We start from the raw sequence: 14,555 nt of genomic DNA on the forward strand, positions 1-14,555 counted from the left end.
CAAGTAGGAGCACATCTCGAGGAGCAGTTTGAGTCCGAGTTTGGAGTGTCTTGGAGTTGTGGTGAGCTGCTTGGCTGTTCCGTGGCCCACACCTCCCTCTATCTTTTACTTATTCTGTTATTCAGTATTCAGACAGGATATCCCTTATGTTAGATTTGCCTTTTTAGTTTCAGACTTGCATCGTATTTTAGAAGCTCTTGTACTCATGACACCATTTCTTGGGTAGTATTTTTTTTCAGTTTTCCGCATTCGTACTTATAAGAACTCAGTGTTGGAGATTTGGAAATTGTTATCTTTTCATTTCTTTGTTAGTTAAGTTTGTTAAAATATGTTGGTTGGCTTACCTATTGGTTGGGAATATAGGTGCCATCACGACTCGGGATTTTGGGTCGTGACAAATTGATTTTGGTATAATTTTTATATCTATAGTTAAGTTATATATCTTGCATTATTATAAAACATCTTTTCTGAATTATGTTTAAAATTTATATGCATTTGATTTTTTTTAAAAAAAAAAAATTTGGAGCATCAAAATCTTTTTATTCATTAATAAAGTATGTACAAGCATGGGCCAATCCAAAACTAGGATTAGCCCAAAAAGAAATAGTCCAGCCCATTGAAATGAACTTTTAAGTATTTATAAAGAAACCCTAAAAATAAGGGTTCATAAATTTGTGCTCCTCATCCTTGTCCTTCATATTGTTGCTTGGAGCTTTGTGAATTCCACCTTCCTCCCCCATTTGTTGTGGGTCCTTAACCCCTTTTTCTTGTTCTTTCTAATATCATTTTTGCTTAGCTTGTAGAGGTATGTTTTTGTATTTTGTTCTTCATTTCTTTCCCTCAATTTCCGACTTCCTCCATTTCAATGATCGAGACTTAATCTGGTGGTCTAGTGGTTTCCTAAGATAGTTCTTGTAAAGGTGCCTAGTCTTGTGGTCTGGATCTCAATTCCATGTAAGTAGCTAATGTCATCTCATTTCTTCTTCCCATGTTTGTTGTCATTCCTAATCACATTTCTAGATCTAAGCAGGGCCAGGTGAGTGCTATTTTTTCAAAAAAAAATAAAAACGCCTTGATATTTTTATCGTCTAATTCTAACCAATAAACTTCTTTTTGTCAGGAGAGAGATGATTTGGTTGGATATGTTCCTCCAGTGAAACTTGATGCTGCATTTTCTATGTGGAATCCAAAAAAGAGTTGGTCGTTGATTCTTCAGGTTTTTCCTTTCTGATGACATTCTATAAAGTGACTCATGTTTTTTATAACTAAAGAAGTAACAGTGAGTTTTGAATAATTGAAAAGAAATCGTCAGTTGTGTATGAATATTTAGCCAAGTTGCTTCTTGTTTCAAATCTTCTGAAACTCCCCATTTTCATGATATATACTACTTTTAATATCATGTAATAATTAAATTGTGTTCCTCTATGTTTTCATTGTGCTTTATTTCTCTAGGGTGTATTCTCAAATTAGGTATTAGCGGTTTTTCTAAGTTAATAATCTTTCTTTCGTTGCTTGGAAGTTTACGGAAACTGGAAAAAATCATTGTTGCCCAACCCTTTCAAAGGCTACATTAGTAATTTAATTTGCTAATGAATTTTCTTTCTGAAAACATGTTGAAGTCTCACTTGACATAACTAAGCTAGATACTTAATGTGTCTTATTATAGTTGAAATCTGCCAAAGAATCTCCCAAATTTAAAAAAGAACTCGAATAAGGTCTAAAGAATCAATATTAAAAATCATCTTATTGAGGCTCATAGAAACACAATGATAAATGGTCTTTTTTATTGCAATTGCTTCTTCCTCAATATCTGTTGTCTCATGAATTTCCTCCCTTTGAGCATATATAAGATCTCCTCTATGATTACTTGAAAAATAACCATAGTAACTCTTGTTCGGATTGTCTTACATTTAAACACTTGACATCATGTGGTTTTCATGGCTAGTTGGTAGGTACTCAATTCATAAGATAAGTGATTTTTACTAGTCTTTAGATACATGGGCTCACCTTAAACAAGACTATTGTATGACGATTTCTTCTCATTCTTAAGATTATTTATCTTTTTTTTTTATAAATATCACACGAACCGGGATGGGTAGTATGGCCACGGTTGACACCGGTAACTCCCTTTTTAGCCTTGATCCATGTTTTCCTCTTGATGCAGCACAAGTCTGGTAGCATGATCGCGCCGCATGTGACTTGTTGTAGAACTCTCACAATTTTCTTGATATTTTGTATGTTCATTTGACTATTGAATCTCAGACTCAGTCTTGATAACATTCCTCATTCCTCTACTCCGACTTTGAAACTCCATAACACTTCAAATTTTCTTTCAAACATGCTTATTAGCTGTAAAAAAATTGTGCAAAGAAGCACACTCATAAGCATATAATGATTATAATAATGATTAAATGATGGTAGAAAAACAGATATGAAGACTTTATAACAACTAAATGTATGTATTTTATATTGAATATCAGTTATCATCAATGTCATCGTGATTCATTTATTTTATGTTTTAAGTCTTATTTATTTTTTAATTTGTTTGAAAATAATTTCATGTTTGATATTAGTAAAATCTTCATGATTTATTATTTTTTCATTATATATACTTACCATATATGTCATGGTGAAGATTAGTAGAGGAGTTTCATCCTATAAGGAACTTTGACTCCTCTTTGGACTTTACTTTTACCCTTATTTTGCTTCTTCATTTAAGTTGTTTCTTTTTTTGCTCTTTTATTTATGCAATTTATTAGTTTCTTCTTTGCTGCAATCTCTCATATCTATACAGGTTGTCTGCATTCATGTGTTGGGATTTGGTTTTTAATTGATTATATATAAGACGATAAATAATGAACCACGTTAAGTTTATTAATCATCTAAACTATTTATATGTTCACCTATTGTCAAATAATTTCTCCCTTTTTTATGATGATAAACAATGCAACATAGTTTACTTTGTAAAACATCAAAATACTTTGTCAATCGATCGTCAAAACTACATACTATTGTTACATTTTTATAGGACTAAACTGTTAAAGTCGCCTTTGGTAGGAAAAGCTTCATACCAAAGTGACACTTTTCTATATGAATCTTGGTTAATCAGCCCCAATCATTTTCATCACATTCATATTCACATCTATTTAAAGAGGAAATGGTTTCAAATTTGAAAATTTATCCTACTTTGTTGGACCCCAAAACTTAAAACATGTTCAACTAGAGATACTTACATACTATTATTCATTATTATCATTTCATGTTTTACTTTTCTCTTTCTTTTACGTAAAATAGTAGCAGTTGAGTGGTGGATTCAATCACTTGGAGAGCTTCAGTGTTGCTCAATATCCCACCGTACTACTCTCTCTGCCTATAGGATTGCACAAGCTAAGCTAGAAAAAGAGTGGTGCACAGTGGGTTATTGAGAAACAAGGAATCGAATCAACCACTCAATTATTACTGTCTCATGCAAAAGAAAGAGAGAGTGTAGTATAAATTATGAAATTATGATAATGTTTATTAGTACATAAGTTTGTCTAGTTGAACAAGCTTTTAGTTGTGGGTCTAACAAAGTAGAATTAATTTTTAAAACTTTGCCACCACATCCTTTTTAATAGAAGTTAAGTTGAATTTGATAAAAATGATTGGGATTGATTAATCACATGCATGGTTTTCATAAATTCTGTTCTTGTCTTATTGAATATTTCAAATTCAATAAGTTTCAAAGTCTAAATTTCTTATCAACATCCATGTGAAAGATCAGAAAATAATATCATACATATACATATGTATGCTATGCAACTAATTTTTGGGTGATGATATTATGTCTTTAAACTTACAAATTTAGTGAGAGGGTAGTCATCAACATTGCAAAATACGAAATAGATATTAGGACTAACTCAATCCTAGAAACTTTTATTCATGAGAAAAATACAACAAATTAAAGTAATCTCACACACAAAGGAATGCATACTATACACTCCTCTCTTATTTGCACAAAAGGAAATATAACAAAACAAACTCAATACTTTTAATTTTTAGTAGCAGATATGAGATCCCTAATTGCATCAAATAAGACCGCAGCCTTAGAAGGCTCAAACAACTCAATAACATGGTAACCATCTCCAAAGAGCTTGAAAGTTTTTACACCTTTCTTTTCAATAAAATCAGCAAAGTTGCGCAAGGCATCGATTAAAGGATCTTCAGAGACACCGGTTACAAGGATCCCCCAGCCTCGTGTGAACATATCATCTAAATGCTTTGACCCTCCGTTAAGTAATGGATTGGAATATTCATGATCATGATCTAGTGTTCCTTTTGGTAAGGACAAGTCAAACATCTTATCAATTGCTTGTAATGGCAAAGTTGGATCATCTTTTAGCTTCTCTTCAGATTCTGTCCTATTTTTTCCACTGAAATATGGTTGATGCAAGATAAGCCCTTTGATCTTCACTGGTTCTAGTTCTCTGTCTGATAAAGATGCTACGCGTAACCCTGTAGGTAAGGGTGACAAAATTAGCCCATAAAATTATAATTAGTTCAATACATATAAATTTAGACGGTTAATATAGGGATGTACTCTAATCAAAGCTAGCTAATCTCCTTATTAATCCCTCCTTACATTCCACTTTATCTAATATATAGTTTGACTAAGCACGTAGTTAAAGAAACATAAAAGGAATACTTTACAATGTTACCAAATTAACCTTAAAAAGAGTACACCTAATGTAGACTTCTTGCCAAATAAGTGGGACTCAACAAGCATAAACTATTTGACAATATTGTTAAATATTTGTCAAACAAAGAAAATGTGATATAATTCTTTTTTGACTGATTAAAAAGAAAAATAAATCATATAAAATGGGAGAAAGGGAGTAAATGATACCGTTATCCCAAACATTTTTTTGGCGTAAATTTACGACCACGAGTTTGAAAATAGGACACATCATGATATTTTAATTTGAAATCATAAAATTCAAAAACTTAGTATCCAGTTAAACTAAGATACTTTGTTACTATAATGAACATAAATATATAGAGAATTGAACGTATCAATTTTAAATCTTGAATCCAAATACCTGCATGGTAAGCCAAGTTTCCACCAGAACTTGATCCAAAAAGATAAACATTACTCAAATCAGCATAATTTTGAATCCATTCATCTTGAGTTGATTTAATCCAATTTAACCCATCTATGGCATCATCGTAAGCTGCAGGAAGTCGATTTTCAGGGGCCAAACGATATTCAAGGGCAATAATCATCGCGTCAAGTTTCTCAGAAAGTTGTTGACAAAATAGATCCGAACCATAACTATTAACATGAAAGAAGACAAAGCCTCCGCCATGATAGTAGAAAATAACTGGCAATTTATCATCGTCATGATTTGCAATTATTCGTCGTGGTACGTAGATTCTCATCCATGTTTTTTTATTGATGTCTAGGTCTACATCCTTAGATATGACTAAAGAAGTACCATTGGGATCAAAATTGGCTTGTGTGAGGGGTTCAGGTTGACGTTTAATTGTATCATTTGGTAATTCTTCAATGTTCAAAAATGGATTGTCAAAAATTGGACGAACAAATTTTTGGCTAGACATAATTATTGATCACAAAAATATGTATTATAGGAAGTTAGCTATATATTAGGAGTTATTATGATACTCTATGTATAGACTTATATATAAGAAGAATATTACTGACAAGTGACAACTAGGAATTATTATATTTGAAATTGCAATAATAATTATGTGTAATTTATTTCAGATGTAATGGGTTCACTCTGTACTCTCTTTTCTCGTTCGCATCTCTTCTTATGTATATATGTTTCATAATGTATCTAATATCTCAGATATATGTATCTTGTGTAATTTACGTATATTTTGTGGAAGAGAAATATAAGTAATATCAAGTTATTTGATTTAAGAAACTATAGTTGTCTTTCTTGACTAAAAAATATTTAAGGAATTTTAAGTTTGATTTTGATTGCTTAAATGAATTCAAGATAGGCTGCGGATCCAAGTGTTGATGATATTCCTAGAGCAACATTGCAAAGAGAGAAATTGAAGTTCAGTCTGAGACCGGGGTCCATTCGAGGGTGACACTCTCAATAGAATTTTTTTCATATATATTCAAAGCTTGAACTCGACTATCGATACCTCTTAACTATATGCACTTGTAATTAAAGTTGGTGCTTATGAAATATTTTATGAAAAGAGTTATGAAATGGAGTTGTGGTTTTACCTTCATGAATAAAGTAAATTATAATTATACTGATGGACTAATTCTTTATACTATTATACTGATTGGTAAGACATAATATAATTATTTTTTTTTCCATATATATTGTTAATTGGATGAATTAATTATAAAGTAATTATGAGGTTTATTTGCGTAAAACTCTTCTTAATTTGTGCTTTGAGAAGAATAGATATATTCATGAAAACTCGAATTAAATACTCATGCAGTATTTATGGATATAATTGTTGGATTGTATATTAGGAAAAATTGATTTACTTTCGAGAAGCAAGAAAAGTAGAAGGAAAAGAAATGTCAATTATAGTGTGCGATAAAAGAAGACAACATAAATGGATAACTAACCCTCGTTCTGTCTCAATTTACGTGATATATTTTGGATTTCGAGATTTAAATAAGTTTATTTTTATCATAATTTTTTCATGTAGCTTTTAAATATTTTGAATTATCAATTACTGTGACTGATAATACTTTTACATAATTTACAACTATATAAATATTAAATACCTCACAAATAAATTCTCAATCAAATTTAAACTATTTGAATTTCTAAATGATTAAATAATATATAAGTTCACGTAAACGACAAAACATCAAAATGTTAAGTCTAAAGTGAAAAGAATTTGTTTATGGTAGATTTCATTTGATTAATAGTCCTCTTTCTTGACTATGATATAATAATAATGTGGCCAATATAACTTAATTAATTTACTCTGCTTTTACTATATCAAATTTTCATTTTTTAAGAGGCCCAAAAGTCACTCAAAGAGAAAAATCAAATTGAAAGACTATATATTTCTTTTTACGGAATATATATGTTCGCGCTTCACACGGTCATTAATTTATGTGTCACTCATAATAATTTACTCGTTCAGAAGCTTATAATTATATATATGTTAGTTTGCATTATTAACAATTTTATTAAAATTTGGTGCGTTCAAATACATGTATCTCATGATACATGAGGTCAAAATTAAAAGTGTAATTTGTTCTTGATATACTGTACTCAAGTGAATTTGTATGTATCTGAGATATCTAGACAGATCTCACTCCCACTCTCATATCTCGCTCGTGTATCTATCTGGTATCCCAGATATATGTAAATCATGCTAGATGCATATATCTATTGTGTATTTAGTCATGTAATTTGCATATATCTGTGATATATAGACAAATCTTGCTCGCTTCCCTCCTGTTCTCGCTTGTCTCTCTCCCTATTTTTGTGTATCTAGTAGCAAAAGAATTATATGTATGTATATGTATCTGACTTGAAGTCATGTATATGTAAATACATCTTGATTCGAAGTTTGGTATAACATTATTAATAAATGAAAATAAAATATAATTATTTGAAATATGTATGTTTGTGTAATTAGGTAGTTTTTCCTGCCATAATACTTATTTTACTTTTTCATGATAGTTAATACACGTATTTTAGCAAAAAGAATTAAATTGATAGAAGCCAATGTGATGCTGATAAAATTTGTTGAAATTTTATACATAAAAATATGTTCAGCCATTTAAACTTGAAGGCAACTTGCAACATCAATATAAAAATATCTCGTAGGAGGTAAAAGAAAATCTTCCAAAATGAAGAAATAAAAGTTAATTAAATTCCAAAGTATCTTACCAAAACTTTATTAATACGTATATTAGATTCAGGAGCGAAGCGAAAATGCTTGTAACATGAAAAATAACTTAAAGTTCCTATGGACTCTTTCCAAGTATTAATAATAGAAGCGTTGAAACTTATAAGGAAAAAAAAGAATTAAAATTAATTGATATTTCACAAATCATTTTTAAGTCATTAAAACAATTTACTACTACTAAAATGGAGGAAAGAAACAACTTTTCCATTATAAAACAAAAACTAGACAAAGTTGGTTTATTATATATACTATTATTATCTATATTTTAAAAATATTAGGTGTCTTACTAATAATTAAGAGTTTTCTATTATATATTTAAAAAAACTACACTTAGATATATATGTACTTTTACTACCAGATACATTAACGTAGAGAGAGAGGCGAGCGAGATGGAGAGAAAGGCGAGCAAGATTTGTTATGTATCTCAGATACATACGAATTACTCTAGATACACACTAGATACAAACATCTACGTAACTATTGTGATTCACTTGTATCTGGGATATCAAATACGTATGAGAGTGGCGAGAGAGATTTTTTTATTTATCTAAAATACATGTAGATCCACTTGGATACACTATGTCTAGAATAAATTACATGCAAGTTTAACTGATGTATCCAAAGATATATGTATATGGACATGTCTAAACATATCAGGATGTACAAAAATTTAATAAAATTTATAATAATACAAACTAGAATGTATCTAAATTATTAGCTTCTAAACTAGTAAAATTTACGTAAGTTTCCCTTTCTCTAAATGTGTAGGAAGGAATCACTTCATTTTTATTTTTTATAATGGTTAGCAATTCTTGGAATTTTTGGTTGATATTTGCCTCATTATTATAATTATGAATTCTATAGAATACTCATTTCTCAGGCCCAATCCCATGTATATTAGCACTAGGACTTTTTTTTGTGTCCTCCATTAATTTCATTTGTCTGAAGGTGTCTTGGACATAAATTAAAGGAAAAATAACTTAAATACACAACTATAATTTTTATATTCTCTAATTTTCCCTACTTGTTTTAAATATTACATAATTTCCTTTTTTTTTTTATTTTAGTGTAAGTTTTTAGATACATTACATTCTCTCTCCTATAATACACATTTACCCATTTTAATGCCTATTTTTTCTCCATTAAAATACTCAACCTCTTAAATCAGTTTTTGAATTTTAAATTTTATCCATTTAAACACTCAACCTTTTAATCAGCTTTTTGATTTTGAATTATTAAATTTAATTAATTTTAAATAAAACACCAAATTTTGAAATTTTGAATTTCAAAATTCAAAAAATTTGAAATTTAAAAAAGTAAAAATTTCAGGAAGCAGGACAACTTCCATTAACTTCTACCGTTTTCTTCTTGCTCCACAAAGTTTCAGTCCTTTTTTTTACTTAATCATCTTCATTCATCTTAACCCAGCATATTTTTTTCTTTTTTTCTTTTTATTCTTAATCCATCATCGTCTATTTCTTCCTAATCTGTAATCGTTTGAACCCAGCATCTTTTTATTATTAATCCATCATCAATTCGTATATTCTTCTCTTTTTTGTTTTTGTTAATTGTTCTATTACATCATAGTAATGGATCCGTTAATTAATAGAAGGATATATGATTCCGACGATGAAAATTGGAAAGAAAATAGGAAAAAGTCTTTGCATGATCCTATGAATCTTCAGAAGGATTCAAACAAAGACTCTGGCGAAACATCAAAATCAAAGGTTGTCAAAATACAACAAAAAAGGAAAAAAGAAGCAGCAAACATTGTTGTTAGGCCTACATTGTCTCGGGTTAGTATTTTGGTACTTAAAAATGTTGTTTAAATTAGTAAAAATTTTAAGGAATCAAGTGTGCTTGCTGATACATTTGAATAAGTGTGTATAGTGTTTTAGATGGTGAATTGATACATGAATTTGTTGTGTATCATAATATTTTATATGTATCATGTAGTTTTTGAAAATTATTATAATGTATCATTCAATAAGTTTAGTAAATGCGTCATCAACTGTGCTTGATGATACATATAGAATCTGTGTGTACAGTGTTTAGTCAATGCACTGATACATGTAGTAGATATGTATCACATGTTTTGCATGTAGTATGAATTCCTGAAAACTGATATCATGTATCAGTAAGGTATTAGTTGTTTAGTTGATGTACTGATACATGGTTTGAAAATTGTTATAATGTATCATTCACTAAGTTTAATAAATGCTTCATCAGCTGTACTTGATGATACATATAGAATCAGTGTGTATGTTGTTTAGTCGATGTTTCTGATACATGTATTAGACATGTATCACATGTTATAATGTTTTATTTAATTCACTGATACATGTACGTTGTCGTTTGTCAATGTATTTGCAGGATGAAGTAAAGACCAAATGAGTAATGCCAAGTGGGGAGATGACAATGATTTTTGTTTCCAAGATTCTTTTATTTTATGTAGTTAGGACTTAGGAATAGGAGAGATCCAATGACAAGAGGAGCATGAGTGAAAAATAATCATGTTTTTTTTTAGTTTTCTTACTTTTTGTTTTTAATGATTCTGATCATCTGATGTATACTCAATTGCAAACATGATACTACTAGCAAGTAAAAAAATATATTTATTTATTGAAAACCTCTCTTACCTTACTGTTTTTTGCCAATGATTTACCTGAAAAGTACTAGTGAATTCAACACTTACGAGTTTATCGATTTTACAAAATTTAAAAGCCACTTAATATATCACGAAACAAATTATATCAAAATTAAGTAAACGGGTACTTCTGTCACTATTTAAAAATAAAACTAATAATTTACCTCAAATATTCAATATTCACTTCAATAATCTTCATGTTTGGACCTTATTTTACTTGACTAGCTAAGTGGATTCTTTGTTTTTGGGAATACTGAAAGATTGTTTGTATGATATAGTAGCACAAGTTTAGATACATACTAAAACATTAGATATGATTATATTAAGCTAAGAAATGAACAAGACACATACATGATACAAAGTCTCTCCCTTTTGGTTCAATGCATATACAAAAATCACAGCATGAACAAGATGGAGAGTGAGTGACTTTTACTATTACATGACTCTCTACATGACTATATTCACTACTACACCAACCTCTGCAAATGTCAAAAAACACCATTGCAGGAGGCCATACCTGACACCATACATGATATATTTTTTATAAAAACAAAAAAAAAATAAAGTAATACTACAACAAAGTATCAAAGAGCTGCCCAATCAATCTCCACAGAAGGGTACTTGGGTAAGAAGAAGTTTTCTGATTCATCGAAAGATGGTTCAGCGAAATCCAAGAAAGTAATATCAGACTCGGGCGAAGATGATGACTCCTCAGATAGTGTAGGGGATGATGATGATGATGAAGCCTCAATCTTGATAGTACCATTTTCTGGATAGCTGAATTCTTCTTTCAATGAATCATCAAAATCGAAGTATTCATCTTGAAAAATCCACTGTAACAACAATAAAATTAATGTAGTTCAAAATTTAACAGATTGTTCATAAAAAATGTTTTCAAAATAGATGATATAATTTTGATTTTCAAAATTTGAAATCAATATCCAATTACGTGCTGATTTTATGGTGATTAATGATCTGTTACCTTAAATTAAGCTGTTTTAGTAACAACATTAATTGTACCGTTTTTTCCCCATTTTTTTCTCAACAGTTTAAACTTACCATGTATCATTTACCATGTATCACTAGAGTCTAAAGTATCACAGAACAACAAATTTAAGGGATTTTTTGTAAATACTAAATTTATCGGGACAGAATGTAATTATTGAATTACACTATGGGATTCCTTAAATTTTTACTAAATTAAACATTGCAAATCCCATCACATTAATTCAATTACTATTAAATATACCAAATATTATCTTTAAAAATAAAATCAACTGTCACTAAATATCTCTTTTATTATAGTAGTAACTAGTGCACAAAATACTTTTATTTAGGGGAATCAATTGTTCAGAGGGCTAGATTTTTATTGATTGTTTATATTGATAAAAATACATAATCATCATAGTTAAATGACCATATGAATTTCACCATATATAATTAGTTGGTGTATCTTTATTTATTCCTATTTTTATAATAATATTACATTGTTTTGTTGATGAACAATCTCTTGTAGGCCTCTCCTAAAGCAATATTTGTAGTGGTATAACCACCATCAAGTATAAGATTAAGTCCACTTGCATATTTAGATTCATCACTTGCCAAATACAACACTCCATTTGCCACATCTTCAACACTTAGTAGAACTCCTTTTAAATTTGCTCCTTCTGCAAACCATTTATCACCCATTTCTTTGTTTACTCTAAATGCATTTAACATCAATGGTGTGCTAATTGCATAAGGAGAAACACTGTTAACTCTTATTCCGTATTTCGCTAATTCGACTCCAACATTCTTAGTAAGTCCCAAAAGTGCATTCTTTGAAGCGGTATAGATGTGAGTCAAATCACTATATAACGTCGATACTATACTTGTAGTGAAAATAATGACACCTTTCTTTTTCGGAATCATCACTCTAGCAGCATGTTTCGCGCAAAAGAACCCTCCAACAACGTTTACATCGAATGTCTTCTTAATCATGTTGTAATCAATGTCTTGGATACTGGTAAATGGATTGCCCATTACACCAGCGTTACTAAACATTATGTCGAGCTTACCAAATTTAGCAATTGTTGTATTAACAACATTTTGAACGTCCGATTCTATTGAAACATCACAATGGACATAGATAATTGTTTGCGTATTGCCAATTTGTTGTGCTACGGAAGTTCCAAGATTGTCTTGAATGTCACAAATTACAACTTTTGCACCTTGTCGAACAAAACGTCTAGCTGTGGCTGCTCCTATGCCACTAGCTCCACCAGTTATTATTGCTACCTTACCTTCAAGCCTACAAAAATAAGTTAAGTATTTAAGAAAAATTAAATAAAAAATGAATAAGGTAAAGAATAAAAATATAAGTATTGCGTACACTTCAACCTCCCAGACCACGTGGAAAGTAGTTGTTATACAAAAAGAAGCAATTGTAAGACATTCAATGTATAAAATCACAGAGGAATGAAAATTAACATACCTTCTATCATTATTTTGGATCGTCGCAGTGGAAGAGGAGAAGATTATGAATAAGAAAAATAAAGAAAGAAAAAAAGAGGAAAATGTTTTGGCTATTGGGGATGAAGAAGTAGACTTGGCCATTTTCTCAAACTAGAGAGATTTGTGTTGTTTAACATATTAGAGCCTCTATTTATAATAGAATATCTAAGTGTAAATTTGACTTGTAAAATATACGGAGAGAATCAAATGCGACTTTCGAAAGTAAAGGATGTGTGTGGTACGTAAACATTTTAGAGGAACTACTTTTCAAATAAATTTATTTTTCTCTAATATAAGAAAAAACTTTTTCTATATAAAAAAATATGGAAACAATTTTTGAAATCTCTCTTCCGACCTCACCATCCGACTCGACCAAGGAATGACACCTAACCCCATTTCAAGATCCAACTCCTGCCTTAACCTGGGATCCGACCTCGACTATGGACCCGATCCAAGACCCAACTCCTAACCTTGATCCTAATACTAAATCAGGACCATATACCTCCAACCTCAACCCAGGACCCAACTCTCAACTCTTGACCCCGACACCAACACCAATTTGGGACCCAACTTCCGACCTCAGTCCGGGATGCGATCCCGACTCCTCAAACCTCAATTTTGACCCCATCCCCAACCCCGATCTGATACCAGACTCCTTATTCCGGCCTGACCCAGGACTCGACTCCTCACCATGAACCTACTTTGATACAATCTCGACTCGGGACCTCGACCCCTACATGACCTGAGACTTGACTCTTGACCCCGATTTCGAGACTTGACTTTCAAATCCCGACTCGGGTTCGAACCCCTGACAATCTTGGCCTCTACCCAAGATTCCATTCCCACCCCAACTCCAACTCAGGGTCAAGGTTGATCCCGGTCGCAGTTTGGGTGAGGGTCATTTCTTAATTTCGAAGTTGAGACTAGGTTGGGTATTGTGTGACAGTGTGATAGGATTTCGGGTTTGTGTTACAGAGTGGGAGTCTGGGTTCCGTCTTATAATATTTGCCTTCATTTTTCTAAAAAGAAACGGAATAATATCTTCATTTTAATCACTTACTAAATATCATAATATAAGTAAGAAAACCAAGTCTTAATTATTTTGTAGGAGAACATTTTCCACCGATTTTTTTTTCCTTCCAACCAACACACAAGTAAAAAATATGTTTTGTACCAAATAGAATGTAACGCACGTTTTATTTAAAAAAAATTGAGTTATTTTATTACCCACTATAAATAACCTTACATTAAACTTAAATTAATTTGGATATAGTTAATTCTATTTTATTATTATGTAATATAAAGCTGAACTTGTAAAACCAAAACCGTAAGCAATCATGAACTCCAAAAAAACAAATTTGTAATTTCATTATTAGTATGAACGATTTAATTAAAGAAATTTAATTACATTTTTCGTGGACAGAAAAGTACGTATAGTATTTAAGTTATAATATAATGTGATTAGAAATTTATTTAGAACAATCAAAGATCTCCTACTCCATTAATTTGGGGG

General features: G+C 30.6%; 2 protein-coding genes across 2 annotated transcripts; both read right to left on the reverse strand.

The window, feature by feature from the left end:
* Nucleotides 1–3,875: 3,875 nt before the first annotated feature.
* Nucleotides 3,876–5,656, reverse strand: LOC107005812 (probable carboxylesterase 120). The gene is made up of 2 exons (XM_015204465.2): nt 5,079–5,656; nt 3,876–4,494 (listed from the first exon to the last, which is right to left on the reverse strand). Exons 1-2 carry the CDS (start codon nt 5,596–5,598, stop codon nt 4,031–4,033), a joined length of 984 nt encoding a protein of 327 aa, XP_015059951.1. The 5' UTR covers nt 5,599–5,656; the 3' UTR covers nt 3,876–4,030.
* A 6,318-nt stretch (nt 5,657–11,974) lies between these two features.
* LOC107005817 (secoisolariciresinol dehydrogenase-like) lies at nt 11,975–14,076 on the reverse strand. Its single transcript, XM_015204473.2, has 2 exons — nt 13,023–14,076; nt 11,975–12,839 (listed from the first exon to the last, which is right to left on the reverse strand). Exons 1-2 carry the CDS (start codon nt 13,142–13,144, stop codon nt 12,032–12,034), a joined length of 930 nt encoding a protein of 309 aa, XP_015059959.1. The 5' UTR covers nt 13,145–14,076; the 3' UTR covers nt 11,975–12,031.
* Nucleotides 14,077–14,555: the final 479 nt, after the last annotated feature.

This window comes from Solanum pennellii, chromosome 12 (assembly GCF_001406875.1).
Source record: "Solanum pennellii chromosome 12, SPENNV200".
NCBI classification, from domain to species: domain Eukaryota; kingdom Viridiplantae; phylum Streptophyta; class Magnoliopsida; order Solanales; family Solanaceae; genus Solanum; species Solanum pennellii.